General features: G+C 36.9%; 4 protein-coding genes across 4 annotated transcripts in view; all 4 read right to left on the bottom strand.

Moving 5' to 3' along the window:
- Positions 1–25,116, bottom strand: part of LOC108658277 (neuroguidin) — a 68,503-nt gene that overhangs the window by 16,001 nt on the left and 27,386 nt on the right. The gene's annotated exons all lie outside the window — the stretch shown is intronic.
- On the bottom strand, positions 9,890–11,298 carry LOC115562627 (phospholipase B1, membrane-associated). Its single transcript, XM_030384488.2, has one exon. The coding sequence runs from the start codon at positions 11,290–11,292 to the stop codon at positions 9,913–9,915; it is 1,380 nt and encodes a 459-aa protein (XP_030240348.2). The 5' UTR covers positions 11,293–11,298; the 3' UTR covers positions 9,890–9,912.
- Positions 12,589–15,082, bottom strand: LOC115562626 (phospholipase B1, membrane-associated). The gene has a single exon (XM_030384486.2). It carries the CDS (start codon positions 14,153–14,155, stop codon positions 12,788–12,790), a length of 1,368 nt encoding a protein of 455 aa, XP_030240346.1. The 5' UTR covers positions 14,156–15,082; the 3' UTR covers positions 12,589–12,787.
- Positions 17,992–19,790, bottom strand: LOC115564533 (phospholipase B1, membrane-associated). The gene has a single exon (XM_030388964.2). The coding sequence runs from the start codon at positions 19,498–19,500 to the stop codon at positions 18,187–18,189; it is 1,314 nt and encodes a 437-aa protein (XP_030244824.2). The 5' UTR covers positions 19,501–19,790; the 3' UTR covers positions 17,992–18,186.

Here is a 25,116-nt window from a genome sequence, read left to right as displayed (position 1 = left end):
CATCGACAGCAACAACAACAACTACAACGCGAACAACATGTGGAACGAGACTCGTTATCCTAGAGTTGGAGCTAGGACAGCGCACAACTGTCGAGTAATTGGAAATGTGTATTGTTTTAGAGATAGGAAATTGTACATATGTAGACGCACATGCATACATGCATACATACATATATGGCATACGTATGTGCGTATGTATATATGTACATATAAATAGATAGATATGAGGGCTTATATAGGGCTGCAAAAGGTTTTGAATGGCCATAGAATAGTAACAAATTAAATGTTTCACATGAATTAAATTAAATAAATTATTATTCAGATTTGGAAAGAGAATTAAAATAAAGAATAAATAATTAAAAAAATTATTTTTGAGACTTGTCTTGAATATATATTATATTATTATAATAATAAATATTAATATTAATTAATAATATTAATATTATGACAAATATATAATTAGTATGGTTTATTATATTTTTTATTATATAGCATTCGATGATTTAGAATATTTATTCAGAGAAACATACAGGTTTTATGTAAATCACTATGTAAATTTGTATTTATTATTATACATATTAAATGTGCATAAATGAGCATATTTTTACCAAATTAATAGTACACTGCTGGTCTTGGGTAAGACGCAAGGGTACTTTCGTTAATATTTGCTTTATTACTTTTATTTGGATATAAAAATATTTATTTATATAAATATTATTTGATGATCATACTTATAGGACGAGGTGAGTCCCCAGTTTACCGAATCCTCAAGTAACTATTATTGTATAGGCTTTTTCTCTCTCAGCTGGCAGCAAACACTAAAAACCATCGACCGCCTTTGATTATAAATTAGAATGAACAAGGAGAGCATGCATATCATGGGGCATGGGCCTGATTTGCACGCTTTAACGAGCTCTTCATTCCTTCCTTTAAGGCTCTTTCTCTTTCTCTCTCTACAAATGGTTAAAGGTGTAGATTAACAGAAGTTAAAATTGAATATTTTAGTAAATACAATATGTGTGAATTTAACATATAATTTTTTGATAGTAAAACATAATAAATTCAAAGGTTTTTTTCTGGGGGACTTTTTAATTAACCCTGAGCATTTGAAAGCTCATAAATATTTCAATTATTGTATTGTATTGCAAATCAATTATTTTTCCGTTTTTATATTTTTAATAAAATATAAGTAATTTATGTTATCTTTCTCTTTTTCACTTAGTGTAAAATATAAATACATATATAACGTAAGTATTCTTTGCCAATTAGCATAACCATCAACTGTCGTTTGCCAAATTTAACACAACAAATTAAATGTTTCACATGAATTAAATTAAATAAATTATTATTCAGATTTATTGGAAAGAGAACTTGTTTAATGAAAGTATATATATTATAATAAATATATAATTAAAAAAAAGGATAAATAATTAAATAAATTATTTTTGAGACTTGTCCTGAATATATATTATATTATTATAATAATAAATATTAATATTAATTAATAATATTCATATTATAATAAATATATAATTAGTATGGTTTATTATATTAAAAATAAATAAATTATTATTCAGACTTGTTGAAGAGAAAACATTTTCAATGGAAGTACATACTATTTACTGAATATATATTATAATAAATATATAATAAGTATGGTTTATTATATTTTTTATTATATAGCATATAATGATTTAGAATATGTATTCAGTGAAACATACAGGTTTTATATAAATTACCACTTTTTGATTTATTATTATACATATTTAATATGTATAAGTATGCATATGTTTACCAAATTAATAGTACACTGCCGGTCTTGGGTAAGACGCAAGGGTACTTTCGTTAATATTTGCTTTATTACTTTTATTTGGATATCAAAATATTTGTTATAAATATTTATTTATATAAATATTATTTGACGAGGTGAGTCCCCAGTTTACCTAATCCCCAGTCAACTATACTTGGATAGGCTTTTTATCTCTCATCTGGCAGCAAACACTAAAAACCATCGACCGGCTTTGATTATAAATAAGAATGAGCAAGGAGAGCATGATATGGGGCATGGGCATGATATGAACGCTTTGACGAGCTCTTCATTCCTTCTTTCAAATCTCTCTCTCATTCTCTGTCTACAAATGGTTCAAGGTGTAGACTAACAGAAGTTTAAATTGGATATTTTAGTATATACAATATATGTGAATTTAACATATATTTTTTTGATAATAAAACATAATAAATTCAAGTGTTTTTTCTGGAAGAGTTTTCAATTAACCCTGAGCATTTGAAAGCTCAGAAATATTTCAGTTATTGTATTTAAGCATATCAATTATTTTTCCATTTTTATATTTTTAATAACAAATATAAGTAATTTATTTTGTTTTTCCTTTTAGTGTAAAATATGTAAGTATTCTTTGCCAATTAGCATAACCATCAACTGTCGTTTGCCAAATTTAACACATTATACATAATGGCGATTATATGTATATCCCCCAAAGCTTAAGCTCTGACAATTCATCAGGAGTTAACCCTCTTCACAGCATCGCTCAACAAGCTGCAACACGTATGAAATGTCCAGCCGAAAGGCAGTCGACTGTGTAAAGTCTAAGCCTTCTTTATGAACCGGCGAGTACAATTCCGTTTCCCCCAATTGCACAGCTATCCCAGTCCGGTCGAAGCTCCTGTCTAATCTATTAAAACCCACATGAGCGAAATTAACCAAAAACGGGGCAGTCAACAAAAGAAGTGAAGGAGAAAGTTGGAGAGAGAGAGAGAGAGACCCCCATTGTTTTTTTTTTTTTTTTTGAGTGATGAATGCATTTTCACATTTCCCCACATTTCCTTATTTCCACTGTTTGGCAGCCGCAAATGGAAAATAATGTAAAAAGAATGAAAAGGGGCCCGTTGCGAACACGCCTCGATGCGAGCCGCAGATAAATTTCATAAATTAAATAGACGGGTTCTGGCCATATTAGCGTAAAATTGCAGACAACCCTTCGCAGCTGAAATCTCATTACAATTTCAACGCGATCAGACAAAGCAGAAGAAGCAGCTAGAAGAAGAAGAAGAGCAACAACAGCAGCGGAAACCCCGTTGATGAAATGGACTTTTATCCCAAAACAGGATAGCGAGAAAAAGCCGGGAACATTGAAAACAAAGCAAAAGAAGAGAGAGAAAATTTGTAGAATTATGGCAAAAAAAAAGGCAGGAAGACCCGTAGCAAAAGCGTCAACAGGCAAAAAGAATTTGTATGAAAAAAAATAAATAAAAAAATCACAACATAAGCAAAACTGATGCCACACCCCGTTCCCTCCTAATGTCCTCATGCGAAATGCGGAGAGTTCAGGAGGAGGTGGCGTTGGTCCATGGCGCGTAAAAAATGCAAATCCCAAGTCAAAGCTTAGCGCCGCTGCTCTGCACGTGGCAACCTGGCAACATACCGAGCTCCCAGCAGCAGCAGCAGCAGCAGCAGCATCAGCACCGCCCCCAAACTCCAGCTCTACCCGCCCACACATCAGGCTAAAATATACACATATGAGTAATGGCAAAGGGAAAATAAAATCATGGAAAGTGATAATAAGCTCAGCATGGCAAAGTTTCTATACTCTAGTAGTTAGTTATTTGTCAATTGATTTATAATAATACATACATATATAATATTAATAATATTTAATACTGGTTTAATTTAATTTTTAAGATATTTGGAAAAAAGAAAAACAGAAAAATTTCTACTAAAGAGAAAATGAGAAAGCTTTTATTAAAGAGAAAATCTATTTTCGTTGAAGTCAAGTTTCAGTGACTAGAAGAAGAAGATTTCTAACATACAAATGCCACATTAACAGCTTACTTTTCATATTGACTTCTCTTGGTGAACTGATTTTTGTTCATCTGTTATCACAGCTAAATTTGCTAAGCTAATATACAAATATATTTATCATAAGAAATTTTAAAATTTTCATAAATAAGAAAGTTTAACTTATTTAATTTTTATATGGTGGGCATTAAGTTAGTTCTTAACCTTTCCATGATTAGATCAAAAAGGAATCAATTCGAAAACATTTTCTATATTTATATTTTAAAAATACTTTTTTAGCCTGTTACATATTTTTCAATCGATTTATAATACTCTATCTACTAGAGTATACGGAATATTAAAAAAAAAAAAAAACAACATAAAACCTGAATCTCCACAGGAATGGAATTTGAAAACGTATGTCCCGGCATAATGCAACAAGCCCCGTCTATGAGCCAGTTCACCTGGTCAAATGTTCTTCTCGCTGTTGTTGGCAGAAGGCAAATTCAATAAAAAGCTCGCTGAAAGTAGTGCGAGATAGACACCGTCTGCTTCATCTCTTGCTCTGTGTTAATATATCTGTGTGCGTGTGTGTGTATATGGAAAAAATGCTGCAATTGGAGTTTGAGTTGAGTTGTGGCTACGGCCATGTGTGTGTGTGTGTGTGTGTGGATTGCATAGCGCAGTCCGCTGGATCAATGACGAAAGTGCGTTGAAGTGTAGTGCAAACAATGGCAAAAAAGCATAAGCAAATGGATGGCTATGCATGCGTGTGTATGTGTGTGTGTGTGTGTGTGCATGCGTGTAGTACATGCGAGAGCATGTAGCGGCAGCCGAAACATATTTGAATTTTGTATGGCACTTGTTCCATACGTTCGAATTTTTGGGTTTTTCGGCAACACTCGCATGAATGCATTCATAGTGGCCAAATGCATAAAGCTTTCGAGTTAGGTGAAAGCACTTGAATGGCGAGTCTGTGCGGGTAAATGGTCGAACATTATCATCAATTCTCAATATCCAAAGCGAAACAGATAACTAAATTGAATGGCTTGAGCTATTCAGTATTCTTAAGCACGTTCAAAATTTAATAATAAATTAATTCTTAATAATAAACTGTTTTATTCTTGTTGACGTTGCTTAGGCGAAACCAATGTTGTTAATATTATTATTATTATTTTTTTAATATTTTTTATATTAAATTTAAAAATTAGTTATTGAATTTTGAATTTTATTAAATTCTTAATATTGTGAGAATTGATCTGATAGATAGTTTTAAGCTAACCAAAATTTTAAATTTGGAATTCAATTTCTTTACAGCATTAAATACAAACTCCACACACACGCACACACACAATCGCCTCTACAGCACGGCACTCTCCTCACTCATCTTAGTGGCTGTCCGCATCGATAGAGCTGATTCGTAAGCCAGATGTCTGCTTTCATTGCCATTACTGGCTGATTAAAAGACGCTGCCGTGCGAAGGCAGAAAGCACCTTTGCAAAATCGTTCGGGTAGTGCCTAAAAATTATACTAACAAGCAGCACACACGCACACACACCTATCCATTAGCCTTAGCACGGAGCAAGGGAGCTGCTGGGCAGCACTAAACAGCCGTCAAAATCATGACCATTAAGCTGAGAATGGGCAGCGGCCGAACAATGAAAAGACGGCACAGAGACGCAGAGTCGCCTCTACTCCAACAGCTCAACTGTCCAGCTGCCCAGTGTGTATGTGTGCATGTGTGTGTGTGTGGTGGTCAACTGTCCGCCTTAACCCGTCAACCGCATGCACGGACCGGCTCGTTCCCAGTAACTGGCAGAGCGCGGAAAAAAGGATTCCCCCGCCCCCAAATGGCTGCTGCAGAGTGCCTGCTGAACGTTCAACTCAAGTAGCTTGTGTGTGCCATTTTTTCTCTCCCTTTTTCTACAGTTTTATTTTGCATTTTTTTTTGCTTTTCACTGCGAAACTTTGCTCTATTTCCGCCAACGTCTGGCGGCTAGCTGACTGGCCAGCTCTAGCCTGGCTCGTACTCAATGCTGTGCTCTGCTGATGTTTTAGCGGTTCGTTAACGGCGGTTGGAGCTGATGGCGTTGGCCGGCTCGTTCGGCTGATGGCCCTGGGAAGCTGCGATTGTCAGTTGCTTTATGCGAGTCGCGACATCCTGTGCGCCTTTGTGCCGGCATTTTGCATGCAAAGCGAAAATGTTGTCGCTGTTTAATGTCAAGCGTTGACTTTTTTTGCTGGCCAATGGATGGCAAGTGCTTCTGCTCCTGCTCCTGCTGCTGCTGCTGCTTTTGCTTCTGCTGACCCCGGCCACAGATCCCATCTTCTGGCTGACCACTTTCAATGTTTGCCCCTGGCTAACTGCAGACATTTTCATGCCCATTGCGTATTGGACCACGCCCCCCGTCTCGCACCCACCGCCTTTCCGGCTGTCTGTCCAAGTTGATGTGCTGTCTTGATGGATTTGTCTGGCTAAGTGTCGGTTCGTTGACTTACTGCAATTGGAGTTGGAGTCTGAGCAGCTCAAGGGCCGCCGTCGTCATCAACGAGCATTGATCAAATCAGCATTGAATGTGATGCGAAAATATAGCAAATCGTGTCAGAAAGCACAGCATTTTTTCGTTTTCAAGTACTTAATAGAAAAAAGTAGATATGTAAAAAATTATTTAATATATATGTAGTTAAATTGTTAAATTTATTTAACGATTGCGAATTAATTGCAAATTTATAGCAATATTCCAATATGTAGTAAATTATAAAATAAAGTAAATAAAGCAATGCTATTATAATATTGATTATAACTATTTTAACACGATAAAATCAGAAAAAATTGGTAAGAAAAAAAAATCATATTTTTTAATGTAATAGTATTTAAAATACATATTAAAATATGTTTAAAAAATCGTTTTTAAATTTAAAATTGTACAATGGTAAAGTTTTTGTAAACATAGATTAATTATTTATTAGATTAATTTATTTCACTTTTGTTTTTTTTTTAGTTTTAATAGCTTTGTTACAGATATAATTATTAAAGAACTAAATTTTTCTTAAATTTTTCCAAATAAAATATTTTGAAAAAAAAAGTTAAATAAGATATTAAATAAATAAGAATGTAAGTGACGTAAAAATAATTTACAATTACGTAACAATTGTTTTTAAATATATTACATTAATAAATTACTTACAAATAAAATATATTTAAAAGAATTTTGAAGCCATTTTTATAGAAACCAATAATAAAAGTTGATTAACATTTTGTATTAAATATATTATAAAATATCAAATAGTAAACTTAGATCAAAAACTTTTAATGCTGGCATATTTGAGACCAATAAGAAAGTCCACATATTGAAAATCCCACACTCTCAATATATGTATAATTTTTTTTGAAACTCAAATGCAGAAAAATTCTATAAATATGTATAAGTTTTTCGTGAGCCAATCTAAAATCGACTCGCCCAAATTGAATACGAAATTCCATTCGTATATGCCAGATATTTTCTCTCCTATTGATTGTTTTGGCGCTAGCTAACCCCGAAAAAAAAAAGAATAAAATAAAGAACGCTATCCGAAACAGGCAGCTGACGGGATTTTACACACGACTGTATGTCTGGCATTGTGGATGCACCCACACTCGGAACTCGAAATTCGAAATGGGGAGCTCCGCGACCAACCCGAAATATACTCTATATGTCCAGCTCTGTGGGTGGCAGCTGCCAAATGCCGCTAGCTGCGAAACAAAACAAAACAGGGGAAAAAAAAGTAATAGAACTTGGTACAAATGACAAGCTCAAATGGCTCAAATGTTTTTGTTTGCAATCATATTATATTTATGCACAGTTTGCATCTCGCTCTACGCTGTTTTAGCCAGCCTCCTGCCTCGCTCCAGCTCTAGTCTGATGAAATGTATTTGGATATATTTCTTTTTTTTTTCTCTCTCTCTCTCTCTCTGCTCACATGGAAAGTAAGTATGAAAAAAGAGTATATTGGCTTGGGGTAGTTGTATGCTAGCAGAAATTAAGCCGAAATGTGCTATGCATGAAAATATATAATACAGTCGATTCCCAATAATTCGAAATGGAAAATGGAAACTTTAATCATCGATTAATCGCAATTCTCGATTTAGCGGGGTGTAAATTATTGAGACTCGACTGTATATTTGAAGCGAATATTAAAATTCACATATATAGTTATTCAATTCTATGTGGTATTTACTTTTTGCGATTTAACTGGCAAAAAGTCTTGAAAGTTGCAATAGTTGAAGAATTTTGTAGAAACCTTAAAGAAAAATATTTAAAATTCTAAGAGCTGGTAAAACAGAAGAGCTGTTAAAAATAAATGAGATTGGGTTTTTACTTAAAACAAAGACAGTCGAAAAATATTTGAATCTTAGTTGATTCCCCAATAAAGTTAAAATAAGCCTATATATCCGTATTTCTTTGTCTTTTATTTGCTTCTATAACTGCATTTCAAGTCTTTGTTCAGCGTATTGCCCAGTCGGCTACTCTTAATTAGAATTCATTCTGTGTGTGTTTTTTTTTCGTGCCTCGCGTACTTTTGCATATGGAATTGATGCCCATTCTTCGCTTGCCTAATGCTCGTTTGGGTTAATCAAGGCTCGAGATTTTAAATTTTATTTATCATTTGGGGTTTATTTTTTTATTTTTATTTTTTTTGGGAATGCTTTTTGGCTGTTTGTAATTCCATTTCGCTTATTTGGTTTATTTATTTTGCTACCCAAATTGCATATTTTGCAACGGGACACTTTTGCTGTTGCTTAATACGTAATATATATATATATATATATATATATATATAGAGAGAGAGAGAGGGGGCGAGAGTGAGTGAGTGTATATATCAACGATATGGACCGCCCCAGCCCTCCCGAGCCAAGCGCTTCAACTTTATTATTACATTTTTTTGCCATTTATTTCACATGTATTTATTTCGTTTTTGGGAACGAGGGTTTAAGAGCTTGTCAGCGTATGTGTGTTTCCCAGCTGTGTGTGTGTGTGTGTGTGTGTGTAACGCCCTTTATTCGGACAGTGCATTTTTAATATAATTTTTGCAGTTGCCCTGCCCGGCCTCGCCCCCCGCTGGCTTACGTTTGCCTCAGCTGCCGCGGCCACAATTTTTTTCAGATTTTTCGTTTTTTTTTTTTGTTCTTTGCTTTATTTTTATTTTGGTTGCTTTCTGCCCACTTGCCGCGCCCACCTCTGCCAAGCCCAAGCCTTGTTTGTAGTGGGCGTATGCGTATGTATGTATGTAGATAATTTTTTGTATATGCCATGTGTGGAGTCCTGGGGGTTGGTCGCCGCCCATTGGCAACTGTCCGGTTTGCAGGTGGCTGTGCTGCATATGCAAATGCTACACACAGATATGAAAAAAAAATGTATATCCATATACATATATATATTTAATTTTTTTTTTGTTTCGCTGCTGCATTGGGGCTGGGGCGGAGGAGTAGTCTAGCAGGCGTAATAAGCAGGCGTTGTCACGCGTACAGTTGAAATGTTGGAGTCTGAGTTTGGTTCCGCAACAAACAGGAAAAATACTTTCTGCCATATAAGCAAAAAGTATTTTTAATGAATTTTTATGCAGGGCGGTGTATTGTTTTTTAGTGTTTTTTAATTAATTAAAAAAATATATATGCGTGTACATATATACATATTTATATATTTATAATTGCATAATATTTTAATTGAAATGAAGGTGGGGAAATGGGTAAAAGCGTAGAGCGACTGGATAATGCGAACAGTGTTGCTAAGGTCGTTTAATCAGGTGCGGATTTCAAGTGTTGCTCTCACTTTGATCACGAGATAAACCGAAAATGATTTTGGAATAATTAATTTAATGCTGCTACACAGCATTATGATGCAACATCTAACGGTAGATTAATCGTAAAATCAGAAATCAAGAATAAAATATTGTAAAAAGAATTTAATGAGCAGAAAAAGTATTTTATAATGATGGTTATATATGTGTAGAGCTTACTATTTCAATAGATAATTTCCATACAATTGTCGTAATTTTCAATGATAACATACTTTAAGAAGCACATAGCTTTAATTCATAGCTTATCAGACATATAAGATCGATTATGTTCTGTCCGTCTCTCAGCTGGGTCGCACCACAAAGTAGGGCTGCTCCTTTGTGGGACAGAAGAACCTTTCGAAAGGCTCTGGCAGGTTGCTTGGACGTGGCTTCTGCTCATCCGGCAGGAACATGCCCTTCCACAGCAAACTCGTAACACTTGCGTGTGCACGCTGACTAAAGTGGAAGCAGTCGTGTGAGAAATAGCGCAAATCCGCATTGCCATTCGGCTGCTCGGGCGGCGAGAGATTCGTTATCATGGGATGGCCAATGATAGCAAAGTCCTCGCGCTGAAACTCCGGCAATCGTGCCACCTGCAGATCCACCTGTTGCCAGCGCTGAATCATGTAGTGCCGCTGCTTCGCCTCGGATGCTGTCAGACGATCGTTTATCAGGCAATTGCAACATATGCGTTGCATCAAAAAGCATTGCAGGGGCACATCTTTCAGCCCACCCATCATAGTCAAAATATTGCGCACTGCCACCAAGTTGATCAAAAGTCGAGGCACGTTATCGCGTAGCAGGCGAAAAGCTTCACGAAGATCTCGAGCGTGTCGATCGAGCACTTCTTCCTGATCGTCCCAGTGACACATGTCGGAGCAGATATCATTGTTGCCCACGAACACGGTGATCAGCTTCCAATGCCGTTTCATATCCACGTGTGGATCGCGTCGCATCAGATCGACGAGCACACGTACCTGATACAGCAGATCGTGCGACATTAGCATTGGCTCGGCGATGTTGAGGTGCGAAGTCTCGTGATTTACGACCAGACTGTGACCCGTGGCATAGCCATAAAGATTCGGATTGAAGACCTTTAGTATGTTGGGCAGAGTTAAGACTGTGCGCCACGTGCCCAAGCCCCCGCCAGAAAAGCTAAAGCCCCGAAACTCGTCAAACATGTCGAGCACACTGCTCGACATAATGGCATTGCCAGCCGAAATGGAGTCTCCAAGAGCAGCCACGATGTCTATATCGCCAGGTCGCAGACGTTCCACAGAGGTGGGTGGAGTGCGGGATCGTGTATGATTCAGCGAGCAGGGAAATGGAACATGACTGGCAACCGGTACTTGCAGTTTGCCCTGATGCCTGTTGAGCCTGTAGAGAGTCTCATTTTGATTTAGAGCCAAGTTTAGCGCGGTTTCACGATATATGAGAAACATATGACGCAGATACCGATCAAAGTCTGTATAGACTGGCACACCATTTCTAATCGGTCCCAGTGGATTAACGGAATCAACCCGTAGTCCAATATTGTCCAGCAGCTGTTGCGAGCGATTCTGCGCTCGAATACGTGGGACTTGAGAAGGCAACGAGGCGGTGTGAGTGGCAATGAAAAGTATCACAAAGAGCACAGTCCATTTATCTGGCATTGTGACTCTGTGGAACGTATGCTTGCACATATAAATCACTCTCGCATGAAACACATTTTCGTGTGTGGACTCTAAGTTAGACGTAGAACTTGGAGAGTTTTATATAAATTTATAAGAAAATATTATATAGTCTAGTTCACAACACGCACTATGGATCGCATGTGGATGCTATGTATGCCAAAAGATTGTTGAATGTCTTATTTCTTTTCAATGCAAATGCACTTTTATGAGTGTGCTGATTCTAAGTGTTTTGTTGGTTTTTCGCTTTAGACCTATTTTGGCAAATATCAAATTACTTCGTTGATATAACTTGACAAAATCAGTCACTTTTGTGATTTTTTACTCGGTTTTTCACTTATTAACTTCTCTGCATAGACTGAGCTATACTTTTCAAGTGATTTCTAGTAAAAGTCTCATTGTAGTTCCACAATATAGTAGTTCACATGACGACTTCTCGTTACATACTCATCCAAAACGCAAATGTGTCGAGTGTTTATATATGAATTTTAATATTTCCCTACATATATTATTACTGCCAAGTTAATTTTGAACCCGCCCTTGTTATAATATAATATTATGTTTATCATAACTTTTTTAAATTCTGTCTAATTATATATTGTTTGGATTGTTTATGTAATTTATTCTTTAAAACTTAACACCTAAGCTTGCATACATCCGATATCTACGACACGGCAACAGCATTTACTTATTTATTTATTACCCTTTCACCTAATGGCTGTGCATGATTTCAGTTCAAAGCTTAGTTCAACAAATCTGTGAACATTAAGCAATGTCAATAGCTAATTGTTTAAACAGATATATTTGTCAAAGGAACTTAAGTTTAGAGTTTATTGCAATAAGCTGCATGCTTAATATCAAATTTCTATTGATTGAATTCAGAATATGACCCACAATGATATATTATTATTATTATTTTTAATTTATTAATTGTATTAGTTATAATTTTATTTATTGTGTTAAAATAATAATATAATTATATAATTAATCCTCTAAAATTCTAAAATTTATAATGGTATGTTTTTATAAGTAATTGTAATGACTATTACTATAAATAAATAACTTTAATAGCTAATTAAAACAAGCAGGGGCTGATGAGGAAACGACCTGAGCCCGATCCGCTCTTTCTAACATATAAGCTGCACACGAAAACGAGTGTAGAGCACTCTAGACGGACTACACGACTAGAATATACCCTGAATAAATATGAATATTAAATATGAACATGTCAGAAATTCCGAATATAAAACTTATTCAGGTTTGAGAGAACAAAGTTGTTTCTAATCAAGCTTGGCTGTTATAAATATTTTAATATGAGCTTTATGCTCCGAATGATTCAGAAGATATTAGCAAACATTTAACAACAATTTTTCTTTTAATTTTCTGTTTTGAAACTAGTTTTTCAGTCAGTTCTATGAAAGCGGTTTCCCTACTATTTACGACTATTAATCATACCAATATATACAAAATATAATATCAATCTCGTTATTATCGATGCTCAGCACTCTCAGCTGGGTCGCACCACAAAGTAGGGCTGCTCCCTGCTGGGGCAGAAGAAACTTTCAAAGGGCTGGGACAGTATGTCGGCTCGTGGCTTCTGCTCATCCGGCAGGAACATGCCCTTCCACAGCAAACTTGCTGCGCTAGCGTGTGCACGCTGGCTAAAGTGGAAACAGTCGTGGGAGAAGTCGCGCCAGTCCGTTTTACCATTTGGGAGCTTGGGCACGGATAGATTCGTCACCATGGGGTGGCCAATGATAGCGAAGTCTTCGCGCTGAAACTCCGGCAATCGTGCCACCTGCAGATCCACCTGTTGCCAGCGGTGAATCATGTAGTGCCGCTGTTTCGCCTCGGATGCGGTCAGCCGATCGCTTAGCAGGCAATTGCAGCCGATGCGATGCACCAGAAAGCATTCGAAGGGAACATCCTTTATCGGACCCATCGTGGCTAAGATATTGGGCACTGCCACCAAATTGATCAAAAGTCGAGGCACATTATCGCGTAAGAGTCGAAAAGCTTCACGAAGATCTCGAGCGTGTCGATCAATCAATTTCTCTTGATCGTCCCAGTGACACATGTCGGAGCAGAGATCATTGTTGCCCACAAAAATAGTGAGCAGTTTCCAGTGCCGTTTCATATCCACTTGTGGATCGCGTTGCATCAGATCGATGAGCACACGTGCCTGATACATCAGATCATGTGACATGATCATAGGTTCGGCAATGTTGAGGTGAGACGTCTCGTGATTTATGACCAGACTGTGACCCGTGGCATAGCCATATAGATTCGGATTGAAGACCTTTAGTATGTTGGGCAGAGTTAAGACTGTACGCCAGGTGCCCACACCTCCGCCGGAAAAGGAAAACCCGCGAAACTCATTGATCAGATCTAAGGTATTGCTGGATACAATGCCATTGCCAGCGGATAAGGAATCTCCAATGGAAGCCACTATGTCTATATCGCCAGGTCGCAGACGTTCCACAGAGGTGGGTGGAGTGCGGGATCTTGTATTGTTGAGCGAGCAGGGAAATGGAACGCGACTCGGAATCGGAGCTTGCATCTTGCCCTCACGCCTGCTAATCCCGTAGAGTTCGTTGATTCTATTCAGCCCCGCGTTCAACATGCTTCCACGAAGCATGAGAAACCATTGGCGAAAATTCCGATCGATATCCGTGTACTGTGGCACACCATTTGTGACCGGTTGTAGTGGATTGAACTGCTTGGAATGCACTCCAATGCTGTCCAGCAGCTGGTGGGAGCGATTCTGCAGGCGACGCCGTAGTATATAAGGGTTAGAGTGCGACACGGTGCAAAGTACCACAACGAGTAGAATTGTAATAGTTCGAGTATTAGGCATTTTGGCTCTTATTTGCATGCTGTGGGATGTGATGCAATCTGGAAGGATTAATTATTTTTAGCACGTTCACTTGTGTGGATCGTATGTTAATTAAGCAGAGAATGTAAAATATTGTTTCTTTTCACAACACAAAAGTAGCAATATATTAGACCACATTAGCATAGTGTGGATTGTATGTGGAACGTAAGTTCTTGAACCTTGTTATTTATTAAGCACATCTATCACATGTGTACCGCAAATTTCACTCAAGCGTATGTGGATGCTATGTGGATTTAGTTGTCTATTAAGTAACGGAAGTTTTTGACATAAATCAAATCACTTTTGTAATAAACGTCTCATAAGAGCGCCTGTATGCCTTTGTGGAACTTAAGTTTTATGGTAATCAACACTGTAACGCGTGTGGACTGTATGTGGAACGAATTCTTTTCCACTTCCCCATAGACTGAACGATACTTTTGAAGTCCTTTTTCGTTCGGAGACGCTCGGATCAGACACGCACGCACAACAACATCTCGACACGTTCTCACACGGAACGCAAATGCGTCAAGCGCTTAAATGTTGCTATAAATGGAATCTCGAACAATATAAACACTGCTGATTTAGCTCTCTGTTTGAGCGCTCGTCGAGCACTTGAGCACTCAGTTCCTTCCATTAAAAGCAGCAACAACACAAGCCGGCATAGTTCAGAGCTGCCACTACAGAACTTGACTCGAATGCGTTGACCGAGACATTAGCTACTATTAAAATGACAACAACAACAGCAACAACAGCGAATGGGATAGACAAATTGTGCCACTCGGCCTGGGCTCGACTCACAAGTGCGTTGGGTTCAAAGATATTGTCGAAAATCGTATTAAAATCAACCAAAAAAAAAAAAACAAAAAAAAAAAAAAACAAGTAAGAACGTTGCAGTCGGGCGCTACCGACTGCGGAATACTCATTCACATCCCGCGGAAAACTCTTTTTTGTAAATTGCAAATTTTGTTATTTTAGCTTATTTTATATTTTTTAAATATTTAAATTTTCTTTTCATATTTTATAAAAATCTTTCCTTCCGTGTTATCAATGCCTATTAAGCCTATTTGTATATACATATACATACATACATATGTATGTAGGTAGCTCAAGCATATAAATGTCGCAATTTGATAATACATATGCCGATTACCACGCCCCTAGTGGCCGTAGACACCTCATTTTTGGCCAGTTCTTAGAAAGAGCTAACGGTAACGTAAATGCGAAATTTGAATGCTTACGCTCAAAAAATGTGAAAATTACAGGGTATTTTTCGATATGCCACGCCCCCAAAGAGGCGTGACAATTATTTTTAGGGCATCGATAGAGGACGTTATCAGTAACTCAACTATCCAAATTTGAAGCTTCTAGCTCTTAAACTGTAGGAGATATAAAGTTTTGCGGCTTGCCACGCCCCCTTTGGGCGGACATATATCCACCATAGCTTGTTGGACTTGGGTGGTCAACTCGCATATATATACCAAATTACAAGTCTCTAGCATGAATAGTGCCTAAAATATAGCCAAATTTGAAAAATTACTATATCTTCAGGTCCGATTTGCCACGCCCTCAGTAGGCGTAAACATAAAATTTTTTCATCGGTCTTTATAGAATTATAGCATTAACTCACGTGCGAAATTTCAACGTTCTAGCTTTAGAACTTTATGAGATACAGTTTTATCTGATTTGCCACGCCCCCAATGGGCGTAGATATATCCACCATAGCTTTTTGGACTTGGGGGGTCAACGCGGATCTACATACCAAACTTCAACTTTCTAGCTCTTCAACTAACATGATTTCTGGTATATCGGAAAATGCATTTTCCGATTTGCCACGCCCCTAGTGGGCGGATCGGGAAAATTTTAACACTTTATAAATCGGAGTTATACACGAGTATGTGTTCCAAATTTCAAGTCTCTAGCTTCAATAGCGGCGAAATGAACTGCGTTCATACGGACAGACGGACAGACGGACAGACGGACAGACGGACGGACGGACGGACGGACAGACGGACGGACAGCAAGACGGACATTGCACAAAACCAATATACTAATTCACTTCGTGAATGAGTATAAAAAACATAATAAAATTGTTACCTTGGCAAATATGTTGATGCTACTACAACATGGCAAGCAACAATTAATGTTTCATTTAATATAAAAAATGTTTTTTATTTTCATTTTTTTATATGTGTATAATTGATTATTCGCTTTGCAAATATTATGCCAGTTGCCTAGAATGTAACTCATTTATGGTTTATACTCTCATTACACTGAATGGTACGAAGTTTGCGAAATATAGCTGAACTAGTTATTCGCATGCAAAGCAAGTTATCTATGGTAATAACTGTAGATTTAACTATAAAGCTGCATTTAGCTCAGTTTAAGCAATGAAGAGTTTGGACTGGGACTGAGCAAAAAGAAATCAATAAATAGCACTTCGACTTACATTAATCAGATCACAAAATTCTTAAAAAATATTTCAGACTTCTAATAAAAATGAATTTAAAAAAAAATAAAAATAAATAAAAAATAAAATACAATAAAATAAATAATATTATATATATTTATATTATTATATATATTTTTTGTATATAAAAATATATTATTATTATTTATCGTTTTTATTTGTATAAGTATTTTTTTTACATATTTTGATTAAGGTAAAGTATACAACAATAAATAAAAAACGCTATATTTTTAATTTTTTTTCTTTTTACTTGTACAGTTATTAATGTACTCCATCAACAAAATGTATATCTACAGCTCCACATCTGTGACACAGCTTCAGTTGTTTTGTTACTCAGTTCCGTCAATTGTTGTGCATGATTTCAGCTCAAAGCTCAGCCCAACAAATATTTGCACATTAAGCTTGAGCAACATATTTGTTGTTGTTGTTAGTTTTGTTACTGTTTTGCTGTTGTTGCGAATGTTTTAAGCCCACTTCAAATGTTAATAGCTAATTGTTTGCCCAGCTATGTTTGCCAAAGGAACTGAAGTCTTGAGATCTAAGTGCTGTCTATGCAAAAATCTAGCCTTACTGTACTTATTCGTACTTGATACGGGTTATTGCCCATATAAACAATAATACATCATATCTATATGTATGCAACATACCAACAATTTATTACAATGAAGCCAAGTAAAGTGAAGTGATCTATAAATATAAACTATATATAAAGCATGGGGCTTTGACTCATGTGTAGATAGGTGTGTCTTGGATGAGGTTGATGCCACGAAGGCTGTTCAGATATTGGAACTTCCGCTATATATCAGCTACGCAGAAATTGCTGCTCATCGCTGTCAAGTCATAAAATACACAGAAGGACTGTGTGTTATTGAAGTCGGCTGGGCTCAGCATGCTGTTCCACAAAGCTCTAGCTTAAAGCGCACTTCTGCAATGACTCAGGTGTGGGGCGATCGTGCGTGAAGGTATTAATGGGAAGCTCCACAACATATTGCTCCTGATATATATATATATATATATATATATATATATATATATATATATATATATATATAGATTACTTTAATTTATATTACAATTGCCTCGAGGCAATACAGAATCTCCTATTGGTTGAAGTAAAGTCGAGGATTTATAACCACAAATTCGTACGGAAAGCAAAGCACAAGAGCAATGCCATGCCAGTAGACTGGAATATCTAATTGATCATCATCTTGATCATCAGATTGTCATCCGCAATTTTGAAGATTCATTTATGTTTTCTGCGTCCTCTAAAAGGTTCTCATTTATCATTTGGAGGTCTAAATCGTTTCGCATTCCTCAAAAAATTAATTAAAGCTTACAAAAAGTCAGCAGCTGAGCTCATGGGCTCTAAGTACTTATAATTTTAATCCCCATAGAATATTATTACATATGTCTATTATTATACACATTATAATTAAACATTTCATTTATAAATGAATTATAAACAAAAGTATACGTAAATGGGTTCAGTTCTAGGTTAATGTGTGGAGTAAATAATGCGTGTTGCTAACTCAATCAAAATATTATACAAACAAGTTCGCTTTCTCTAGAATACATCACTTTCAGTTCTCAAATAAGGACTGCTTAGAGTGGGGCACTGAAAATGCTTGAAGGGCTTGCGCCACTCCTCCACCGAGGTCAGGTCCGCTTGCCCCACCATATTATTCCACAATTGCTTGGCCAGCACAGCATGGCCCAGCTGACTGTAGTGGATGCAATCGTTGGCAAAGAAATGCCTATCCATGAAGCGCTGCTCAGACCACAAGCTGCTGATGTTCCTCAGTATGCCATGGGTCACAATGGCAAAGTCGGCGCTACGGAACTCGGGCAGGGCGGCAATGGAGAGCTGAAGGTGCAGAAAACGTTTCGCAGCATCGTACAATGTCCTGTTATTGTAGCTGTTGTAGCAGGAGCAGAAATAGGGCATACGCTGAGCACACTTGGGCGGAATTCGAGCGAGCAGACTCAACAGCTCATCGATGTCCGGATGTACGATAAAATTGATGAGCAATCGCGGCACATGCTCCTTGAGTATGCGGAACGTCTCGTGCAACTGGCGTGCGACGACCCGAAGGAAGTGCTCCGGACTAGGTGCGTGGCACAGCTCCGAGCAGAGATCATTTGCGCCCACCTGAATGCTGAGCAGCTTCCAGTGCTCCCGCAAGTTGACCCTGGGATCTCGGCGGAAACGTTCGACCAGCACATGCGCCTGAAATGGCAGATCCTGAATGTTCAGCATCGGCTCAGCCAGATTGAACCGCGACACATTCACATCGGCGCCCAGGCTATGGCCCGCCGCATAGCCGTACAGCCCCGGATTATAGAGCTTCAGTATGTTGGGCAGCGTCAGAGCCGTGCGCCACGTCTCGAAGCCGCCGCCCGTATAGGCATAGCCACGATACTCCACGTACGCATCGAGCTCGCCCAGGCCCAGAATGCCCGTGCCCGAGTTGGAGGAGTCGCCACACGTGGCCACAATATCAATGTCGCCGGGACGCAGTTGCCTCACATCGTTGGGTATCGCCGGCGATCGACCCGCGCTCAGATCACAGGGGAATCGTGCGCTCTGCAGCACCGGCAGCTGCATGCGACCGGCTTCAACGTTTCTCGCCCGTATCCAATCGAATTGTGTGAGCACCGACTGCTGCGACAAGTTCCGCACTTGCAGCAGGATATCGCGCATGGCGGTGTCCAGTTCGGTGTAGTAGAGGCCCTCCTCCTGGCTCGCCAAGCGAAAGTCAACGCGCTTCACTCCGTGACGTTCGAGCAGGCGCGTCGAGTGATTCTCAATAGCCGGCCGAGCTGAGCTGAGGTAGAACAGCTGCCACAGCAACAACAACAACAGCTTAAATCCAAACATTTTATTCTCTATGAATTCAGCTTGATTTTCAATTTCGTTCAGAGCGGCACAACTGATGCCGCGCAGTTTCGGCAGATCATTGACTGCTTACTGCTGAAACCTTCTAAAAAAGTTAAAATTCTCGACGCACTTAATCTAATAGGTTGGGGGTTTTTTCGTTTTATAACACTAGGGGTCTTGAGTTCTGGACCCGAGTTTAATGTGGCGACTGTGCGTGGGGTTGACGGCAATCCAGAACATTCATACAGGGTGTTTGCTATGAAGATGATTTCCCCTTGAGGTAGGCATACGGTTATGTGAACCTTAAGAGGGAAGTCAATGAACATTGGCCCAATAGATTAAAACTATAAAATATTTATATTTTTCATATATACAATCCATATATATAATATTTAAATTTATATATAGATTTCCACTCTAAGTATTATTAAATTGAACTAAATGCATAATTTAAATGCTTCAATTAATTAAGCTGAGCTATAATTGTTTACAAATTACATATTCGTAGTCATAAATTATTTATGGGCGATTGTTAAGCGAGCACTTAAGTCCACTTTTCCACAGCTTTAGTAATAATTTACACACATTAAATAAATGCTTTTGCTTATTTGCATAGCATATTTTAGGGCTTGTTACAATATGTTTATCGGGTATTTTAATGGACGCATATCGTAAGTTCTACTGCAGTTTATAATTTATGCAAGACTTTCTGCATTTATTGCGCAGTTGGTTTGTCAAATTATCTTCCTGAAATTCCATGGCGCATTCCGCAACTGTTTGCGCATTTTAAATGAAACTCAATTAAATAAACGCTTCGCAGTTGGAGTTGTGGCGCGTCTACGCAGTCTATCAAAATGCCGCAGCTTCATTTCATTTAAACTAATTGAGACTCATTAAGTGGCCAACACTTTGTTGCCCGACAGCAGAGCGCAGCAACAATGTTGCCCAAACGAGTTGTACTGTTGCGGCAACATGTTGATGCAGTTCGATTGATATTCACTCGCAACATGTTGCGTTGCTCAATTCAATCTCGTATGGCGAGATTCTTATTGAAGTTTGTTTGCTTTTCTTATAAACGGTTGCCAAGCCAGCTTAAGAGCTTGTTTTCTTAAGAGTTGAGCGAAGCTTTGCAGCCAGAGAGCTTGATTTGGCGTTGCCAGACTGTTGCATAAAGTTGCCTATCTTCCTAATCACAGGTGTGATTTTTGTTGCTGCAAATTAGCAGTTAAATGAGTTAACGAAACGTAATTTGCAAATATTTTAATTGATTTGCAGGGAAAAGCTTTCTCATTAATAGCTTTTGCAAATCACATGCCTTAAGGTTTGCGAGGCTCTTAAAGTAGTTGATGAATTTATATGAAAAACAACACTTGATTCCATTAAACAACTTCTCATTTAATTGCCCAAGTTTTTACATAATAATAATTGGTTTGTTTGTCAAATTCAACCTTGAAAAAGAGGCAATAGTATTCAAAAATGCAGCTAAACAATTTTGATGCCACAAAAATGAACAAATAAAAATAAAAATATAAACTATCGCCAAAGATAACGCAAAAGGCACAACTCAAAAAACAATTAAAAATTAATTTACCAACAATATTTAATTACGCTCGATTTAAATCAACTGCAAAACAAGTTACCGACACGAAAAGAACGCGCAGAGGAAATGCGATGAATACGAAGAGATTAAACAACAAACACTAAAACTTTACAAGCAAAATGGGCAAATAAAATCATATGAATAATGTGTTATTAATGTGAGCCTAATAACGAATCATTTATTATATATTATATATAATAATAATATAATATGAATATAATATATTTCATCGGAGATTGTCTTTAAAATTATTAAATAAAATATATAAAAGGTATAGAGCCAACAGTTCAAGCCTCTAGCTGCAAACAAATACAAATTATACAGAACTAATATACTCTCAGACACACGAAAGTATATAAAAACTTATAGTAAGATTAAAAATGCATAAAAAAATTATTAGATTTTTTTTTATTATTTTTACTGCATTATTGATTGCAATTAATTTGAAAGACGGCGACAATAGCTCAATAAACCCATAAGGTATTACAAAACCCAATAACCTCGCTGCTATTGCCAAGAGAAGACTCAACTGAAGAGCAACTCAACGAGCAAGAGCGAACGAGTGCGGGAGAGCCAATTACAGAGAGCGAGAGAGAGCGACTTACAGAGAGCAGGACAGGGAGACAGTTTGTAAATCAATTTGAAGAGAAGCTCAGCTCAACGCAGTTGCATTTTTTTTTTCATTTGCTCATATTTTGTTTATGTTGAAGTTACAGCAATTAGGGATGCATGCATGCAGAGAGGACAAGAGCTCGAAGAGCCAGTGGATGCTCTATAAAAAATTAAAGTAGTTAGCATAGCAATTCAAATTAGTTTGTTTCTCAAGGATTTGATAATTATTTTAAATATTTTATTTTTGCGTTTAAGTTTTTTGTATTAATTAAATATATAAGGTATATAATTACTTTAGGTAAGCAATATAGAATAATTAATTTTTTTTTTTTTTTTTAAATGGAAAGTATAGAAATAAATTAGTGTTTTTTTTTTTTTTTTTTTTTTTTTTTTTTTTTTTAATATAAATTCCAAAGGTATTAGCTCAAAATTTTCATTTATGCTTAGGCCAACATGAAAAGTATTTGAAATATATAAATACATAAATATAAATAATAATAATAATATTTGAACTAAAATGACCTTTATTAATTTCAGTTAAACATTAACATTGTTAAACTTGTTGACAATAACTTAAATCATTAGCACTGGCAAACAGATCGTCATAGTGAACGTATCTACTTTCAATTAAGGGCAACTGACCCTAAAGAGTGCGTCAGTTGTGCAGAGGCGGGCTAGTTAACCAATTGCACAACCAGCAACAGCAGCAGCAACAACAACAACAACAACAGACAGCAAAAATAATATTTAAAAAAAATATATAAAAATAAAAATAAAAACTACTTTGCGACATTTCAGTGTTCGGCTAAGCCAAAATTAAAAGTTCGTCTGCTTAAACGCGGCTATTTGTTTGCTCGGACCGCGGACTGATCAATAAAGCCAGCCAGCCAGCCAGCCGGACGGACGGACGGCGAGCAGGTGAGCGCTGGGCCAACAGACTCTAAGTGGGTTAGTTCATTGTTGGCTCTTTGATAAGAGCAGAGCGAGACGGACAGTGGGAGAGTGAGCGAGCGAGCGTGCGAGCGAGAGGGAGAGGGCGAGTTGGAGGGAGTGCTCGAATCGCTGACGCTTGCTCAAGTCGCTGCTGCGTCAAGGTCGGCTATTGTAAAAGAAAGCGCCAGCGCTTGGCCTTGAACACGAAAATATATATGTTAAAGCGAATCAGCCGAGGGAGGGCAACAGCTGAAGACCAATGAAGAAGTGCCAGTTCACAAAATTGTGGCTACATTTGATGCTGCCCGACAGACAGACAGCGAGAGAGAGAGAGAGAGAGAGAGGGAGTGAAAGAGAGCGAGAGAGCGATGTATGCAGAAATCGTGCGACTCGCGAGTTTTGAGTGTTTGCAGCGCTCTTCTTATGCCACGATGACATATTGAGTGGAGGAAAAGGGTATACTAGTTAGGGCACGATTGGGGCATAAAAATACCTAACTAAAATTTAGATTTAAATATTAAGTGACTATCGCTATGCATCCGGCTTCATCTGAGCTAGGTTTTTATACTAAATTTTACAATATTGATATCATTTTTTTATTTTAAAAAATTTAAGAAACGTAATTTTGGCTTTACATTTTCTTGGCTAGCATTTTAATAAAATCTTGCATTTGTTAAAAGTATACTCGATTAATATAGAATTGTAAACAAGTTTTTATCTATTTTAATACATTTACTCAAACATTATTATTATTATTATTTTTTTTTTCTTATATTTTAGTGATAATTATCATACCGTATAAAGCTATTATTTTAGGTATTCATATTATGTAGTATAATATGGCTATATATGTACTATATAGTTCATATATGTATTACACATCATCTAGAGAACTCAAATACAAAGCATTTTTCAACTCAGGGTATCTCGCAGCCGCGCACTCCTCTCATTAGAGCACTCTCACTGTTGCAAGGTGAGTGTTATTTTGGCTTGTTTTGCATAGAAATTAATGCTTAAACTACTCGTATCGCAACATTCGAGTGTCGCGCCATAAACTTTATGCTTGGGTAAGACAATGGCCCGGCCAGCGAAATATGCTTCGAACCAATTCATTTTGCGAAACTTGAGCAACAGCCAAAAAATAACAAGATATAAACAAAACGGCCCCAAGCATCTCGAAATGCTTTTGCAAAAAAACAAAAAATAAAACAAGAGGAGGAGGGGGGGAGTAGAAAGATATAAAACCAAAAGCCGACTTGTCGAACGTTGTGAAAAATTGGGGTTAAATGGGAAACCAATGGGGTTAATTTGCATGCCCATCCGCAAATTAGGGCAAAGTGCAACACAGAAACTGGAAAGGAAAACGTTGCAAGATACCTGAATTGAGTCACATATTGGCAAGATCGAAACAACTGGCAAATTGAGGAACAGTTTATGACTGGGCCAACCAGATGAGAGATCACGAAAAGTTGGTTAGGCCAAGCGCAGATCAAATATCGGGCTTTATGTCTAAATCATGTTGAGCATTTTAAGTTCCTATTGGAAAGCTTAGCAATCTAACCTCAAGTAGATGAAAGCATATTAGAATAAAATATATAATTAATGAATTTGATTATTTATATTTTAAAATAAATAAAAAAAAAAAATTAAATAGTAATTTTAAAAAATAAATTAAGTTTGTAGAAGAGCAGAGTGAAGCAAAATAGCTTGAGGATTATAAATATGCATTAGAGAAAATACAAGACGCTGGCTGCGAATTAAGAGAAACAACAAACTAATTGCTCAAGACAGATTAAAGACTACCATAATTAATATAAAAATTAATTAAAAGCAATAAATAATTCTAGGAACTGATTGCTGCCTCATTTCGATATACAAAACGATTCTCTATAGAGTAACTATAAAAAATCTGTTAAGGATTACACATTCTGTTAAATCCAGTGGCAGATCGGACTGAAAATTTTTTTCTTTGCACTTGTACTTACTGAGAATTATTAATATTCATATGACTTTGCTGACTACCAGATCAAACAGCTGTATATCTATATTCAGACGAGCAAAGTGTTACCAGAGCGAACAGCTGTTGTTCTATGCCTAATCAGTTATAGAATTATAAATTCTGACAGACGCTCGGACGCCTCGGATAAGGCAAGTGTCAAAGCAAAACATTGTCAAATATGCATATGTAAACCTAAAAAAGCGGATGTAGAATAGCAAAACAAACAATTTGTCTACACCTAAATCAATTCCGAATTTAAATTATTTATTTTGTTTTTTTTTAATTATAATTATTAACCTCAAATACTAAAGTTCATCTATTTTTGAATAGGCATTGATGCTGTAATAATATAAGGCTGCCTCAGAGATCGGTTATTAGCTTAAAGTCTATTCATAACTATTTTGGCTCATTATAAAAAATCTCAACAGACTCAAGTTCTAGTTGAACTAACTAACTAAATAATAACAAATTT

The sequence above is a fragment of the Drosophila navojoa genome, chromosome 3 (genome assembly GCF_054131105.1).
Source record: "Drosophila navojoa isolate 15081-1374.11 chromosome 3, UAZ_NAV_1.0, whole genome shotgun sequence".
Lineage (NCBI taxonomy): Eukaryota > Metazoa > Arthropoda > Insecta > Diptera > Drosophilidae > Drosophila > Drosophila navojoa.
The sequence above is the reverse complement of the archived record's forward strand: the minus strand, read 5'-3'. Positions and strand labels throughout refer to the sequence as shown.